Source organism: Schistocerca gregaria, chromosome X, assembly GCF_023897955.1.
Source record: "Schistocerca gregaria isolate iqSchGreg1 chromosome X, iqSchGreg1.2, whole genome shotgun sequence".
Classification (NCBI taxonomy): Eukaryota; Metazoa; Arthropoda; class Insecta; order Orthoptera; family Acrididae; genus Schistocerca; species Schistocerca gregaria.
In genome coordinates this window covers 409407356-409425229 of record NC_064931.1, presented here as the reverse complement: position 1 = coordinate 409425229, position 17874 = coordinate 409407356, and the positions used below count along the sequence as shown (strand labels likewise).

Genomic DNA, 17874 nt, shown 5'->3' with positions numbered 1-17874 from the left:
CAAAAGATCTTGCAGAGAACCCGAGAAAATTCTGATCTTATGTAAAATTGTTGACCAGTCTGCTGTGCCAGTTTAAGATAGCAAAATGAAAGCTGAAGTTTTAAATCTCACATTCAAAAAATCGTTCACTCAGGAGAATTGTACAAACATACAGTTACTTGACCACTGGACGGACTTCCGTATGGATGATACAGAAATAAGCACACATGGCATAGAGAAGCTACTTATAGATTTGAAAACAAATAAATCACCAGGTCGAAATGGAATCTATGTTCAATTTTAAAAAGAGTACTGTGTGGCATTGGCCCCTTATCTAGCTTGTATTTATTGCAGATCTCGCACCCAGCACAAAGTCCCAAGTGACTAGAAAAAGTGCAGGCGACTCCAGTACATAATAAAGGCAAAAGAACATACCTGCTGAGTTACAGACCAGTATCCCTAACTTCTGTTTGCTGTAGAATCCTTGAACATGTTCGAATATAATAAAACTTTCTTGAGACTGAGAAGCTTATGTGCAGAAATCAACATGATTTTAGGAAGCATCACTCATGTGGAACTTAGCTTGCACTTTTCTCACTTGATGTACTGAGAACTATGGATGAAGGGCAACAGGCAGATTCCATATTTCTAAATTTCTAGAAAGCATTTGACATGGTGCCCCATTGCAGGCTGTTAACAAAGGTACGAGAATATCAAATAAGTTCACAGATATGTGAGTGGCTTGAAGAATGCTTAAATAATAGAATGTGGTATGTTGTCCTTGACAGCGAGTGTTCATCAGAGACAAGGGTATTGTGGGGAGTGCCCCAGGAGTGTGATAGGATCGCTGCTGTTCTCTTTATACGTAAATGATTTGGCTGACAGTGTGGGCAGCAATCTGTGGTTGGTTGCTGATGATGACATGGTGTACGGTAAGGTGTCAAAGTTGAATGACTGTAGGGAAGATACATGACAACTTAGACAGAATTTCCAGTGTGATGAATGGCAGCTAGCCCTAAATGTGGAAGAATGTAAGTTGATGTGGATGAGTAGGAAGATCAAACCTGTAATGTTTGCATGCAGTATTATTAGTGTCCAGTTTCACACAATCAAGTTGTTTAAATATCTGGGCATAATATTGCACAGCAATATGAGGTGGAATGAGCATGTGAAAACTGTGGTAGGGAAGACAAATCATTTATTGGGAGAATTTTAGAAATGAGTTGTTCACCTGTAAAGGAGACTGTGTATAGAATGCTGGTGTGACTTATTCTTGAGCACCACTCAAGTATTTGGGATCCATACCAGATCAGACTGATGGAAGACATCAATGCAGTTCAGAGGAGGCCTGTTAGATTTGTTACTGGTAGGTTTGAACAAAATGAAAGTGTTATGGAGATGCTTTGGGAACTCGAATGGGAATCCCTGGAGGAAACACTATTGAGCAAGTTTAGAGAACTAGAATTTGAAGCTGACTGCTGGATAATTCTACTGCCACCAACATACATACATTGTGTTTAAGGACCATGGAGACAAGATACAAGAAATTAGGCTTCATATGGCGGCATGCAGGCAGTCATATTTCCCTCGCTCTATTTGCAAGTGGAACAAGAAAGGAAATGACAAGTAGTGGTACAGGGTACTCTCTGTCATGCACCTTATGGTGGATTGCAAAGTATCTATGTAGATTTAGATGTAGACATGGGATGGCAATGAGCATATCTATTCTTCAGATGCCCACAGATAGAATGGTGCGTCATTTTGTTGAATCCACTAATTCTCATGGACAACCAGAGATACAATCTCTGACAACTGTGCTATCAACTCTTTCATCTGTAATTGCGTGTCACATTAATTGCTCTTCCTGGATTCTGATTGATGTCAGTCCATCCAAATTTAGGTTTACTGCTGTCTCCTAAATTGCTTAACGCAGAGGCAGAGATAATTCCTTTGAAAATGACATGACCGATTTCCTTCTCTGTCCTTTTCCTACCCAAGCTTGTGCTCTCTATCTAATGAGCTTTTATACTTGGAAAAATGGTTCAGCAGTTACAACACTGGACTTTCATTGAGAAAGATGGTGGCTGAAATCCCCACCAAACTGTCCAATTTTATGTTCCTTGCAATTTCCCTCAGTTGCATAAGGCAAATGTTGGACTGATTCCTTTAGAAAAAAGACATCCTTCCTCAATCCAAGCTTAAGCCCTATGTCTAGTGATATATTCATCTATCTAATATGAAGCCTTAACCTTCTTTACCAGTTACCTCTTCATCAGTGAGATGGTAAACATCTAATCTCCAATTTCTTCAGTAATCACTTCACATCCTGTACAATGTAGAATTAAATAGCTGGTAAGTGTTTCTTTAACTTAGTCTTTTGTTCCACAGTTCTCCAGGACCTAGTTACATTTATAGCTCAGTGGACATTCATCCACATCGTTTGCTATGAATTCTCACTCTAACACAACTCACCCTCGTTTTCAAGGCACAAATGAAACAAGAGGTCACTACATGGCAATTTAAACCCAGGCTACAACAACAAGGGGGGGTTGGGGGGGGGGGGGAATGCTGTATCCAGAGAGTGCACATGCACCACACACACACACACACACACACACACACACACACCCACACACACACACACCAAAACAACTCATGCATCCAGACAGCCATTGAAGTCCTGCATCAGATTTTTACTAATAGTGAAATACATCGCTGATCATAAAAACTGCAGTATCAGGAAGAATAACAAATAACAAAATTTCACTTTTTGTGCATATGCTGCATAGCAGGAAGAATACATGATTGAATCTGTAGGTGATCTTACAGTATACGGCTACAAAATTTAGTACATGGAGCTACCACCATTGGCAGCAACAATGGCTCTAACCTGGCTGAGCTCTGAGTTAAACTGAAATTAAAAAGGAACCCATGAGTGTGAAATGGATCGCAAAAGGCAAATGATGTTTATGATATTCAATGACCCACATATTGTCTACACTGCAGCCTCAATATTGGGTGCTAATGGAAACAAGGAGTGGGTCTGGAGGTATCCAATGCTGAGCACAGCATGTGGCTATGGAGCATAGCTGAGCTGCTTAGTTGATGAATAACTCACAACAGTGCTACAGTGTTAGTGGTGTTGATATAAAGCATAACAGTGGCAAAGTTGACAGTTCATCAGAAAGGAACCCAAGGAATTTCACAGAATGAGAAAGAAGTGTCAGATGAAATATTAGTGTTTCTGCAGGATGAGTAAATGGAATGTGTGGTGCCATGTACACTGAAATATACAGACAGTGTACATGAGGAGTACAATGATGATGATATGTGCTTAACAACTGAAGATGTTACTGAAACAGGTGTTGTGAGCCTTGTAGTTCAACATCCTTGTTGTACAGGAAGCCACAAATCTCGCCTCCAGTGAAACATAGTAAAGTTCAGTCATTGTCCAAGGAGTGGCTACTAAACATAATTACATACTTTGACGATCATCTGCAGCATAGTAAAAAAAAAAATGGATAGATAAGTCCACAGCAGTATGACAATGTAGTGCATAAGAAAAACTAGAAGGGAGGGCAGTGCACACTTGTTACCAAAGCTGTTGTTTGCATGTTTCAAGGATGCTTGATGCAGTTTACAGGATGAACATCATAGGGACCTGCAATGTTATGCACATCAAACTGCACAACATGGATTTCAGTGATTTCAGGGAAGGCAGTGGATGTTTGCATAACTTCAAACAGCGCTACAGAACTGTAAGCCATAAGATAATGAAATTTCAAACAAAGTGTTAAATTGATGCTGCACAGCAAACTGCAGAATTAGCCCAAAAATCTGTAAATGGAAATAAAGAAAGTTATCTCCTCATTCAGTAAGGCATTTGTTTTCAACTGTGACCAGTCGGGATCTGAAGAGGAAATGCAGTAAAAGAAACTCTGTAAATTAATGGTACCAAGAGAGCTGTATCATGATCAAATAACATCAATGCCTTAATGCATTCATTTAAAATTATGCCAACTGTTGACCTGTATGGTAAATTGGCTGGAGAGTTATTTATTGTACTGTGAGAAATTGGAATTGCTCTGCCCTGTACTATTCTTTCTCATGTGCATGTCCTTGCAAGGGCAGAAAAGAATATTTATATCACAGCTATACTCTGTAAACCACCATGAGGTGCACAGCAGAGGGTACGTCCCATTGTGCCAGTTATAAGGGTTTCTTCCCATTCCATTGATCTATGGAGAATGGGAAGAATGATTGTTTTAATGCCTCTGTGCATGAAGTAATTATTCTAATTTTAACCCCACAATCCCTGTGTGAGCAATACATAGGGGATTGTAGTACATTCCTAGAGTCATCATTTTAAGCCAGTTCTTGGAACTTTGTTAATAGACCTTCTCGGAATAGCTTACATCTATCTTCAGGAGTCTTTCAGTTCAATTCCTTCACTCACTCATGGATTTAACAAACTGTTGACAATTTCTGCTGTCACTCTCCATTGTTGTTGTGGTTTTCAGTCCAGAGACTGGTTTGATACAGCTCTCCATGCTACTCTACCCTGAGCAAGCTTCTTCATCTCCCAGTACCTACTGCAACCTACATCCTTCTGAATCTGTTTAGTTTATGATTTTTACCCTCCACACTGCCCTCAAATACTAAATTGGTGATCCCTTGATGCCTCAGAATATGCCCTACTAACCAATCCCTTCTTCTAGTCAAGTTGCACCACAAATTTCTCTTCTCTCCAATTCTATTCAATACCTCCTCATTAGTTATGTGATGTACCAATCTAATCTTCAGCATTCTTCTGTAGCACCACATTTCAAAAGCTTCTATTCTCTTCTTGTCTAAACTATTTATTGTCCATGTTTCACTTCCATACATGGCTACACTCCATACAAATACTTTCAGAAACGACTTCCTGATACTTAAATCTATACTCGATGTTAACAAATTTCTCTTCTTCAGCAACGCTTTCTTTGCCTCTGCCAGTCTACATTTTATATCCTCTCTACTTTGACCAGAATCAGTTATTTTGCTCCCCAAAAAGCAAACTCCTTTTCTACTTTAAGCGTCTCATTTCCTAATCTAATTTCCGCAGCATCACCCAATTTAATTCTACTACATTCCATTATCCTTGTATATTCTCTGTTTATGTTCAATATACCCTGTTAGTACTATTTGGTGTGGATCCCACATGCTTGAGCAAAATTCTAGGATGGGTCACATGAGTGATTTTTAAGCAATCTCCTTGGTAGACTGATTGCACTTCCCCAGTATTCTACCAATAAATCTAAGTCTACCACCTGCTTTACCCACAACTGAGCCTATGTGACTGTTCCATTTCATATCCCTACAAAGTGTTACATGCAGGTATTTATATGAGTTGGCTGATTCAAACAGTGACTCATTGATATTGTAGTCATAGGATACAATGCTTTCATTCATTTTGTGAAGTGCTAATTTACATTTAAGAACATCTAAGCAAGTTGCCAATCTTTGCACCAGTTTGAAATCTTATAAAGATCTGAATGAATATTTATGCAGCTTCTCTCAGATAGTACTTCATTATACAATCCTGGAAATGGAAAAAAGAACACATTGACACCGTTGTGTCAGACCCACCATACTTGCTCCGGACACTGCGAGAGGACTGTACAAGCAATGATCACACGCACGGCACAGCGGACACACCAGGAACCGTGGTGTTGGCCGTCGAATGGCGCTAGCTGCGCAGCATTTGTGTACCGCCGCCGTCAGTGTCAGCCAGTTTGCCGTGGCATACGGAGCTCCATCGCAGTCTGCGACACTGGTAGCATGCTGCGACAGCGTGGACGTGAACCGTATGTGCAGTTGACGGACTTTGAGCAAGGGCGTATAGTGGGCATGCGGGAGGCCGGGTGGACGTACCGCCGAATAGCTCAACACGTGGGGCGTGAAGTCTCCACAGTACATCGATGTTGTCGCCAGTGGTCGGCGGAAGGTGCACGTGCCCGTCGACGTGAGACCGGACCGCAGCGACGCACGGATGCACGCCAAGACCGTAGGATCCTACGCAGTGCCGTAGGGTACCGCACCGCCACTTCCCAGCAAATTAGGGACACTGTTGCTCCTGGGGTATCGGCGAGGACCATTCGCAACCGTCTCCATGGAGCTGGGCTACGGTCCCGCACACCGTTAGGCCATCTTCCGCTCACGCCCCAACATCGTGCAGCCCGCCTCCAGTGGTGTCGTGACAGGCGTGAATGGAAGGACGAATGGAGACGTGTCGTCTTCAGCGATGAGAGTCGCTTCTGCCTTGGTGCCAATGATGGTCGTATGCGTGTTTGGCACCGTGCAGGTGAGCGCCACAATCAGGACTGCATACGACCGAGGCACACAGGGCCAACACCCGGCATCATGGTGTGGGGAGCGATCTCCGACACTGGCCGTACACCTCTGGTGATCGTTGAGGGGACACTGAATAGTGCACGGTACATCCAAACCGTCATCGAACCCATCGTTCTACCATTCCTAGACCGGCAAGGGAACTTGCTGTTCCAACAGGACAATGCATGTCCGCATGTATCCCATGCCACCCAACGTGCTCTAAAAGGTGTAAGTCAACTACCCTGGCCAGCAAGATCTCCGGATCTGTCCCCCATTGAGCATGTTTGGGACTGGATGAAGCGTCGTCTCACGCGGTCTGCACGTCCAGCACGAACGCTGGTTCAACTGAGGCGCCAGGTGGAAATGGCATGGCAAGCCGTTCCACAGGACTACATCCAGCATCTCTACGATCGACTCCATGGGAGAATATCAGCCTGCATTGCTGCGAAAGGTGGATATACACTGTACTAGTGCCGACATTGTGCATGCTCTGTTGCCTGTGTCTATGTGCCTGTGGTTCTGTCAGTGTGATCATGTGATGTATCTGACCCCAGGAATGTGTTAATAAAGTTTCCCCTTCCTGGGACAATGAATTCACGGTGTTCTTATTTCAATTTCCAGGAGTGTAGATAACTGCATAATCTACAAAAAGTCTGCTGTTACTATTAATGTTGGCTGTGTGGACACTGATATACAACATGAACAGCATTGGTCACAATACAGTTCCCTGGGGTACACCTGAAGTTACTTCTACATCTGACAATGACTTTCCATTCAAGATGACATACTGCAACCTACCTACAAAAAAGGTCCTCAATCTAGTCACAAATTTCACTTGATACCCCATATGAGTCTACTTTTGACAATAAGTGTAGGTCTTGTACTGAGTTAAATGCTGTTCAGAAACCAAGGAATACTGCATGTATCTGATTGTCATGATCCAAAGCTTTCAGTACATCATGTGAGAAAAGTGCGAGTTGGGTTTCATATGATCAATTTGGTTGGTGTTGAGGAGGTCACTCTGTTCAAGACGCCTCAGTATGGTTGAGCTCAGAATATGTTCTAAGATTCTACAAGAAGTCAGTGTCAAGGATGTTAGACAGTAGTTTTTTGAACCATTCCTACTACCCTTCTAGCAGATGGGTATGACCTGTGCTTTTTTCCAAGAACTATCTAAGACTTTTTGTTTGAGGAATCTATGATAGGTTATAGTTAGAAGAGAGGTTAACTCAGCTCCAAATTCAGTATAGAATCTGATAGAGATTCTGTTAGGCGCTGGAGCTTTTTTCAGTTTTAATGATTTTAGCTATTTCTCAACACCACTGACACTAATATTTATTTATTTACACCTGAAGTTCTGTAGGATCAAATTTAGGAGTAAATCTCCAAGGTCATGGATCGTGTCAGTACGTGAAATTACAACATAAAAGTAATAAAAGATAAAAATAAAATGTTTATTCAACCGAAAAAAGTCAAGTCTTGAGTTTCAGTAAATGCAGTCAGCAATATAACATAAGAATCAGCTTAATTTTTCAAAGAACTCCTCGACAGAACAAAGAAGGCAGCTCTTCAGTTTCAATTTGAAACTTGAGTTACTGCTAAGATTTTTGATTTCTTGTGGTAACTTATTGCAAACGGATACAGCAGTATACTGCACACCCTTCTGCACAAGAGTTAAGGAAGTCCACGTCAAATGCAGGTTGGATTTCTACTGAGTATTAACTGAGTGAAAGTTGCTTATTCTTGAGAATAAGCTAATATTGTTAACAAGAAATGACCGTGAAATATATAGTCAAAATACTGAGACTAGTGAACAGGGGTCAACAAGAGGTTTCCAAACTTACACCACTTATTGTCCAAACTGCCCATTTCTGAGCCAAAAATATCATTTTAAAATGGGAAGAGTAACTCCAACATATAATACAAAACAACATAAGTGAATGAAAATAAGCAAAGTAGACTAATTTTCAAGTCAAATGATCATTTACTTCAAATACCATTCGAATAGTAAAAATGGCAGTTTTAAGTCTTTGAACAAGATGCTGAACATGGGCTTTCCCTGACAGTTTACTATCTATCTGAACACCTAGAAATCTGAACTGTTCAGTTTCACTAATCATGTCATCATTCTGTAAAATTCAAATGTCTAGTTTTGGTGGATTATGTTTCAGAAACTGTAAAAACTGAGTCTTATTGTGATTTAGCGTTAGTTTATTTTCTACAAGCCATGAATGCATGTAATGAACTGCACTGTTTGAAAATGAGCCAATATTGCACACAACATCCTTTACTACCAAACTAGTGTCATCAGCAAACAGAAATATTTTAGAGTTACCCTTAATATTAGAGGGCGCATCATTTATATAAATAAGGAACAGGAGTGGCCCCAACACTGATCCCTGGGGTACCCCCCACTTGACTGTACCCCACTCAGACACCACATCACAGCCATTCTCAACACTGTGAATAATGACCTTTTGCTGTCTGTTGTTAAAGTAAGAGGTGAACCAATTGTGAGCTACTCCTCGTATTCTGTATTGGTCCAACTTGTGGAGCAATATTTTGTGATCAACAGAATCAAACATCTTAGTTAAATATAAAAAAATATGCCTAGTGTTCAAAACATTTTGTTTAACCCACCCAGTACCTCACAGAGAAAAGAGACTATATGATTTTCAGTTGTTAAACGATTTCTAAAACTGAACTGTACATTTGATAGCAAATTATGTCATATAAAATGACCCTTACATACACAGCCTTTTCAATAACTTTCGCAAACACTGATGACACAGAAATAGATCTAAAATTGTCTACATTATCCCTTTCTCCCATTTTATAAAGTGGCTTTAGTACTGAATACTTTAAGCATTCAGGAAACTGACCACTCCTAAAGGGAAAAATAGGAAATATGGCTAAGTACAGGGCTAAGAAGTGCAGCACTTCATTCATCTTTTTAGTGGTATGAGTATTAAAATGGGGCAATTCTCCTAGGTTTTCCTTTGTAAAGGACCATTTGAAAATGGGGTTATTCACTAGGGACTCGACACTAACTCTGATACCACTAACAGCCTTTACATATGACCAGAATTTCTTTGGGTTCTGTGAAAGATCATTTTACAATGTTCTCCTATGGTAGTCACTGAAGGAATCACGCATTGCTCTCTTGAAAGGCAAATGTGTTTCATTCAGCATCTCTCTATCTATAGCCCTACGCTTTGTTTTACACCTGGTATGCAGTAATCTAGGTTTATTTAGGAGTTGCTTTACGGTGAATGAATAACATGGAGGTTCCCACCTATTATGGACTGTTCTACTGGGTACATGTCAATTCAATGCATGGTCTACTATTCTTTTAAAAATGAGTTAGTGTTCGTCTCCATGCTACTGCTCTGTGCTGAAAGTTTAAAGTTCCTCATTGAGATATGAAACTACTGATTTTTTATCTATATATTTCTGCTTGTTTTAGTTGTCCTTTGAACATTGGTAATCATTGTTATGGCAACTACACCGCAGTCACTAATACCACTTTCAATGTGGTCATCCTCTAAGAGGTCAGGTCTGTCTCTTGCCATTAGATCCAATATATTTCTATCAAGAGTGGGAGTCCTAAATTTCTGTTCTAGATAGTTCTCAGAGAAAGCATTTGGTAATGTTTCAGAGGATGTCTAATCACACCTAGCACAAACAAAACAGTAATTTTCCTAATTAATTTTAGGATGATTAAAGTCACCACAATGATTACAGTAGGATTGGGGAACTAGTGTGCAAGCGAACTGAGGGTTTCCCCTAAAGATTTCAGTTACATCAGGGAATGAGTCTGGTATGCAATAGCAGGATGCAGTTATTATTTTATGCCCACCCCAGATACTGAGTCTTGCCCAAACAATCTCTCATGCCACTTCAATTTCTATCACGGTAGATTTAAGTTTCTTGTCTTCTGCAACAATTACACTACTTCCAATTCCCATTTGCCTATCGTTGCAAATGTATGCTAAATTTTTCCCCAAAATGGGTGTACGAGAACTACAAATATGGTACAAGCACTGCTTTGGGCCAATAGCTGGTCAAAATAACTTACTTTTGCATGATTACTGGTCTGTGTATAACGATCATACTCCTTTATAACAATGTGTCACTCCTAAAAAGTGTGTGACATTGCAATCCACCTGGAACCACTGGATAACTTCAGTGTCTGTATTTTTTTTCTGTGTCTATAAAACGTATTATCCTACTATCTGCATCAGTGCCTTAAAGAATAGCTAGTTTCATGATAAGCTCCACAACAGACTGTTTCGTGTTCAGTTGCATGCCATCACATTCAATCAGTTCTCATCACCCCATTACACCAACAGGATTCTGTACAATTTCTTTAGGAGTGGACACCTAGCTGAGTGTCCTGCACAGTTTGTAACTCCAAATGAGTTCACCATTGATCTCGATGGTGTGAACATTTGTGATCACTGTGGTGCACTATTTTTCATTTGGTGTTCATGGTGCAAGTTAATAGTTTGTTCTGAACATCTCTTGAATGTTGGTTATGTCCATTTTGCAATGTGTGATACATACATCCCACAAAAGGTTAATCTTGGCACCTCTCGGACACTCATTTTCTGTTGCCCTCTTCACACACATGATGAATCATTAGCAGCCAATATTTTTTCTGTCATAATTGTTAACAAAACACTTTCAAATAAGCCTTACCGAAGACTGAACTTGTGACCTTGCAGTCAAAGTGTTCCTTGTTAGATTATGGGTATGTGTATTTCATTCCATGCAGTTTCAACTTCAGTAATCATAGTGGCTGGCAAGTAGTCATGGCAACCTATGACCAGATTTTTTCAATTGTTGAGATATTTGGAGAATGTGTTGGTCATGGCAACAATTGAACATTCTCTTTGTGAAGGTCAGGTCAGGTCAGGTCAGGTCAGGTCAGCATGGGCAACATGCAGACTCTGGTCATCTTGTTGCATGGTGCACCATGTGATGATGACAAATGTGATGTGGGAACGTCCATTCTCCTTGGATTTTTCACACACAGATATGTCTGTCATGATATTGCATGCTGAAGCAGGATCCTTCTCAAAAGACGATGCAGTGCCACTCCTGTTGTCACTGGGTGCACCATTGTTGGCACTCCTCTCTCTTTATCACCATGCCAAGAGAAGTGCACAGTTGAGCAAACAGTATATCTCTCCTGTTGGATGCTAGTTACAGGGGCCTTTGAAATCTAGCATGGTGCTGAGTAAGATCCATCTGAACCCTCCATTATGTATTTGCACAGTGATCAGAAATCTCAATCAATGCTAGCAGGCTATCATGAAACTATAAATTGCAATCTTGATGGGCTATGATCCATGTGCTGTTTGCATCTGATGTGTTCTAGTAGACATTTCTCCTTGTTATGCATTCAAATACTGTGTAATCTTTCTTTATATATAGGATGTAGATACTATCATTCTGACCTAATATGTGTGGCTATGTTGAAATGTTAACCTCTTGCATATTTAGGCATGTAGTACACTTCATTTCAGTTTGATGCCTACTGCTTGTCACATTCATGTTGTTGCAGTTTTAATGGCCATCAATGTATTAAGCAACAACAGATGAGCAGAAGCACAAACTAGGTCCCTCTGTTGTTTGACGAAAGAGAGAGCAGGATTCCACACACAATTCAAGCAAAAATTTCCACCTCTTTTCATTTCCTTGTTCACACAGCCCCTCCCACTGAGCATTTAAATGGCCATGCATGGTGATCTCTAATTTCATTTATGGCTTGAAAATGACAGGATGTCAGCCTGTCAAAATATCAGTGGTTGTCAAGGATATTACGTGACTATATTCTTGTTAGTTATTTGCATGTATTGTTGAGCAATGAGTGATATTACTGCTAACCCAACATGAAAATGCTGTTGTATCAAATACTCAGTTGATTAAAATGGTGACTGGAGAGTGCATAATCAGTTGCACAAAATAAATGATGATGCCAGTTAATAACTAAAAGAAATTGTAATCATTTGCTTTCATGCAAGTGAGAGCAGGAGTCTGTTGTTTCTGAATTTGATTGCCATGCTAGTTAATAAAAAATAATCAGTATAGTATAGATTCATTTGATTCTCTTCTCTATGTTAAAATTCTGCACAGAGGGTTTTGTGTTCTAGAGTTAGAACAGAAAAATCTTTTTATTTTTGTTTTTTTTTGTCTAAAATATTAATTAATTTTTTTATTGCATTTATTAACAGAAAGGTTTTCATCTCAAGGACATTAATTGCCAGAAGCTTATTTGTGAAAATACAGTCAGAATTCCATACCGCCTTGTGGCATGCGGTAGTGAAAACAATACAGTTTATCTTATTTTTCTTCAAGCTGGCATGGCACCTACAGTAGCAGCAGTTCTTGACACACACATATCCAGTGTGAGAACTCTGGATGTATGTTGCCTAAGAAAGTCTGAAGAGTCTGATTTGTTCCTGCTGGTTACTGCTGGTGGAAGAGCTCAGCTGAAAGTGTGGAAAATTTGTGTTTCGCATTCAGGAGGTATATTTAACTATACTTAATATAAAAATAACAATTTGTGCTTTCTCATAATAACGAAATTATATTGTGTGGCATGCATTATGGAACACAAATATTGTGTATTAAGTACATATCAATGGGAAATAAACTTTCAGAATATGTCAGTAGCAGCAATAGGCATATAGTTAACTTTCCAGTCTTCTTGATACAAGTTTGTCTGATGACTTAAAGATGTTGCATCCTGGGATGATGATTCTGTATCATGATAGTCTTTGTCTTGTTGTAAGCTTCCCCTTTGTAATTTGCTTCTGTAGATGCCTCTTGCAAATTAGAGCAGTTAGTTGAGGCGGGTAGGCCAAATGTACAACACTGAATTGCCATGACCTGTTTACATAATCTTAGAGATTGTGTTCTACGTACTTAAATATTTGTCCTACAGCTGTCCTACCTAAAAGAGCAACAGGTTTTACACATGATCATATGGTTGACTGAGTCTTTTGTATGACACATTTTGCAAATTAAATAACATAGTCACTATGATCCAGTAGGATAATTGTTAGCAAAACTGTGTGGATAATCGAAAAGCATGTGTTTATCCTTACATATAGAAAAAAAAAAAATTATGAATCGTGTCCTTACAGGCAATACGGGATACACATTCAGTACTATCTAAATATATGAAATATTACAAGAACAGTAAACCATCCATTTAAGTGAATAAGTGCTGGAAGAATCCCCTAACTATGGCTCATTTAAGTGGCTCATAAATGCAAAGTCCCAAAGAGCCTCAGCCCAAAAGTTAGTACACTACCATACATTCAGTGTTTCATAGCATTATCTTACAGTCAACCCATGAAATGTTGAAGCGTCTACACAATACCAGATTCTAATCACTAAAAGTAGAATTAATATTTCTCAATCCCAACACCTGCTCAGTGTCTTTTACTCTGCATGTCTCAGCTCATGGCCAAATTGTATTACCAAACAACAGCAAATTTCCAGAGTCTATCACTTGTAGACCGTTAAAGTACGAAAATGGTGCAGCATACTCACTCCCCAAAAACTATGAATATCATCGGGTCTTTTAAAAAGCATGTATCCTACCTTACCAAGTGATACACTGCAATAGACTGTAAACAAATTGTCACTCGCCATCCATTCTGAGATCCAATGTAACAGCAGACTATTATGAAAATAGCCCACCGTTCATATTTACAGCACATTAAGCGTGTAGTTAACATGTTGAGAGAAGCACCTCTGATCACTGGTTATTCCCTGACCTCACACTGTTCTCTATTTACTGGTTCATTAACAATCAATAAAAATACATGTGTCACATGTATGTGCTTGTTATTTAAAACAACAGAAACATCATTAGCTCTTTCAGTATAAATATACATTGCCTGCTTATATTAAGTATCTTTGAGCTCCTTTCAATTGTGCTCTAGAGCATAGCTTATGGGCACTTCTTTATTTATGGCTGAAATGAATAATTACTCAAGTGACTACTAAATATATTTTAAATCTACACATGTGATACATTTGGAAAGGGGGAGTTTTTGGGGCTACATTCATATGGCATGTATGTGTAGAAGAACTAGAGATCTGGCACACATGTAAAGTCAGATTTAACTAGAATATATTGTAATCCTGACTGTCCCCAAGGTGATCAGTGATGATAACTGACACCCTCAGCTTTTGTATGACCGCATGATTGTGACTGCAGCTATTAATTTTTATATTTGTATTTTGAGTAAGCATTGATTTATGCAAAGACCCATAATGTTCTTAATTTTAATATTACAACTATCAATTAAGCAGAAATGACATTGTTGTATATAGAACTTCTGTAAGTTTAGTCAGAGATGTGAAATTTGATTTCTGAAATGTCAGCAGATGTTCTTTTCATAACTTGACCCAAAGCCTTTCATTATGCCTTTCCATGTTTCTCAGAAATCATTCCAGTCACTCAGGTTTCCCACAGTGGACAGGAAATTGTAAGGCCTAACTGCTCTGTCAGCCCTGGTTCTCTGAGATGAATATTCTGAACTACCTGTACCTTATCTGACACACCATGCAGACTGTGATGGTCACATCCTGTGTTTTCAATTCTTGGCAACTGTCTGCCAAGCAGTAGGCTCCGCCTTACAGTAAACTCAGCTCACACTGCCCCTACCTTTCTAAGTGCAATATGAACTAACCCCAGTTATCAGGTTACACATGTCAAGCAGCAGCAGCTGGCCAAAAACAAGCAGCAACAGGGAAGTAACAGATTTTGTGACATTTTATGAGTTCCTGACCAGAAGTGAATTATATAGTTTCATCTGTACTTTGGTAGTTTAGTTTTTGAACTTCTGTATGTTACTTTACTATTTGATGGACACAGTTTCTCCATTTTCATTTGTGTCAGAAAGTAAACTGATTTTGTGACCTATTATAAGCAAGGAGTGAATTATTTAGTCTCACCTGTGTGCTTTGGTAGTTTAGTTTTGAATCTATGCATGTTAAACTAATTTGTTAGAGACATTTCTTGTGTTTTCCTCAGTGTCCACAGTAGAGGTTTGTAGTGCATGTTGATAGTCCTTTGTTTGTGTAGAGCAGTTTTCCATGGTCTTTAGTATGGATAGGGATTGTAACTGCTGTGTGCAGATGAGCTGAATTGATGATACTTTGCTCTCAGCTCAGCTGTTTTGGCTTCAGTTACACAGCTTGAACCTGCAGTGAATGGACATCACTGTTGTAGGCTAGCCATGGAGATACAATGGATATCCTGCATGACTCACGAGTCCACCAATTGGTCCGCACTGGTGGCCAGTCCTTGCTGCTGCATTGAGGTTGATCCCTCACACATTGTTGTGTGGGAGTTTGCCATATACAGTCACTTGTCCTGTTGCAGGGGAAGCTTCTCAGCCTGCAGTATCCAGGCACTCACAAAGGGTGGGATTATTGGTAGTTGGGAACTCCATTGTTGGGCATGTTATTGGGCTCCTTAGGGACACAGCTGCCAAGGTGGGGTAGGAAACCAATCAGCACTTCGTGTGCATACTGAGTGGAGTCATTCTAGACATGAAACAGGTCCTTCCAGATGCCACGAAGAGTGCAGGATGCAGCCAGTTGCAGGTGGTGGCTCATGTCAGTACCAATAATGTATTTCAGTTTGTATCAGAAGAGACTCTCTCTAGTTTTTAGCAGCTATCAGAAGTGGTAAAGGCTGCAGTCTTGCTTGTGAGATGAAGACAGAGCTCACCATTTGCAGCATAGTTGATGGACTGATTGTTGACCTCTGGTACAGAACTGAGTAGAGGGTCTAATCAGAGGCTCATATAATTCTGCGACTGTGTAGGCTGCAGATTCCTTGACTTGCACCATAAAGTGGTGGGTTTTCGGTTTCCGCTAAATATGTCAGGAATCCATCCATTACATGAGGGAAGCAGCTACACAGGCAGCAGGGGCTGTGTTAGGGACTGGATGATTTTTTAGGGTACAGGGTCTCAAGGAAACACAAAAAGGGCTTCAGTCTCAAAGGGTGCAGGTTAAACACAGGAAGAAGATTGATCTAGGAACTATAAGTATAACAGTTGTAAATTGTCGTAGCTGTATTGGGAAAGTAACAGAGCTACAAGTGCTGAAATCTGGAAATAAGCTCAGCTAAAATTTTTGTTGTTCAGAAATGATAGGCTAAATATAGTTGGTGTGTTTGATGCTGTTATAAGTAGTTTATCTTGTAGCGAAATTGAATTAGATAATTCCTGTGAGCTAGTATGGGTAGAGTTCATTCTTGGCAACTGGAATAAAATAATAATTGAATCCTTTTATTGACCCCCCAACTCAAATGATACAATTGCTGAAAGGTTCAAAGAAAACTTGAGTCTAATTTCAAACACATACCAAACTCATACAATTATAGTGATGATGACTTCAATTTACCCTTGATATGTTGCAAAAATAGGTGTTTAAATATTGATGTACGCATAAAAAGTTATCCAAAATTGTGCTAAACCCATTCGATGAAAATTATTTCAAGCAATTAGATCATGAGCCCACTCAAATAGTAAATGGTTGTGAAAACACACTTGACCTCTTAGCAACAAATAATCCTGAGTTATTAACAAGAGTCAAAATGGATACAGGGATTATTGAACGCAGGGTTGTCATAGACTGAATACCATAACTCCCAAATCCTTGAAAAATATATGAAAAATATACGTATTCAAAAAAGCAAATTCAAATTCACTTTGCACCTTCCTGAGAGATAATCTCAACTCCTTCCAAATTAACAATGTAAGGTTAGACCAGATGTGGATTGAATTCAAAGAAATAGTATTGACAGCAATTTTTTATTATTTATTTTATTTTTTATTGTTTATTTTTTAAATTTATACCAAGTAAATTAACAAATGATGGAGCTGACTGTTTCTAAACAAAACGGCTCTGAACACTGTTTCAAAAACAATGAAAAAACACGCCAAATTTAAATGAATGGGAAATTCCCAAGATTTCTGATCTTTTACAGAAGCTTGAAATCTAGTCCGGACTTCAATGTCATGTGCTTATAATAGCTTCCACAATGACACTTCATCTTAAAACCTGACAGAAAATCGAAAGAGATTCTGGTTGTTTGTGAAGTGTGCTAGTGCAAGACACAGTCAATGCCTTCTCTGGGCAGTGGCAATGGAAATACTGTTGACGCCAGTATTGCTAAAACAGAATTACTAAACACAGACTTCCAAAATCCCTTCAGCAATGAAGACAAATTCAATATTCCAGAATTTAAATCAACAACAGCTGCTAACGTGGGTAACTTAGAAGTAGATATCCTTGGAGTAGTGAAGTAGCTTAACTCACTTAATAAAAACAAGTCTTCTGGTCCAGACAGTATATCATTTAGGTTCCTTTCAGAGTATGCTGATGCAATAGCTCCACACTTAACAATCATCTATAACCACACACTCAATGGAATATCTGTACCCAAAGATTGAAAAGTTGCACAAGTCGCACCAATATTCAAGA

The 17874-nt window shown here is 39.4% G+C and overlaps 1 protein-coding gene across 3 annotated transcripts in view; it reads left to right on the top strand.

Annotated features, from left to right (window-relative positions):
- LOC126298610 (WD repeat-containing protein 6) overlaps window positions 1-17874 on the top strand; it is a 268743-nt gene that overhangs the window by 177604 nt on the left and 73265 nt on the right. For all 3 annotated transcript variants that reach the window (XM_049990014.1, XM_049990015.1, XM_049990016.1), the window contains exon 12: window positions 12591-12885. In XM_049990014.1, coding sequence (XP_049845971.1) covers window positions 12591-12885 — 295 coding nt within the window. The remainder of the gene's footprint in view (window positions 1-12590; window positions 12886-17874) is intronic.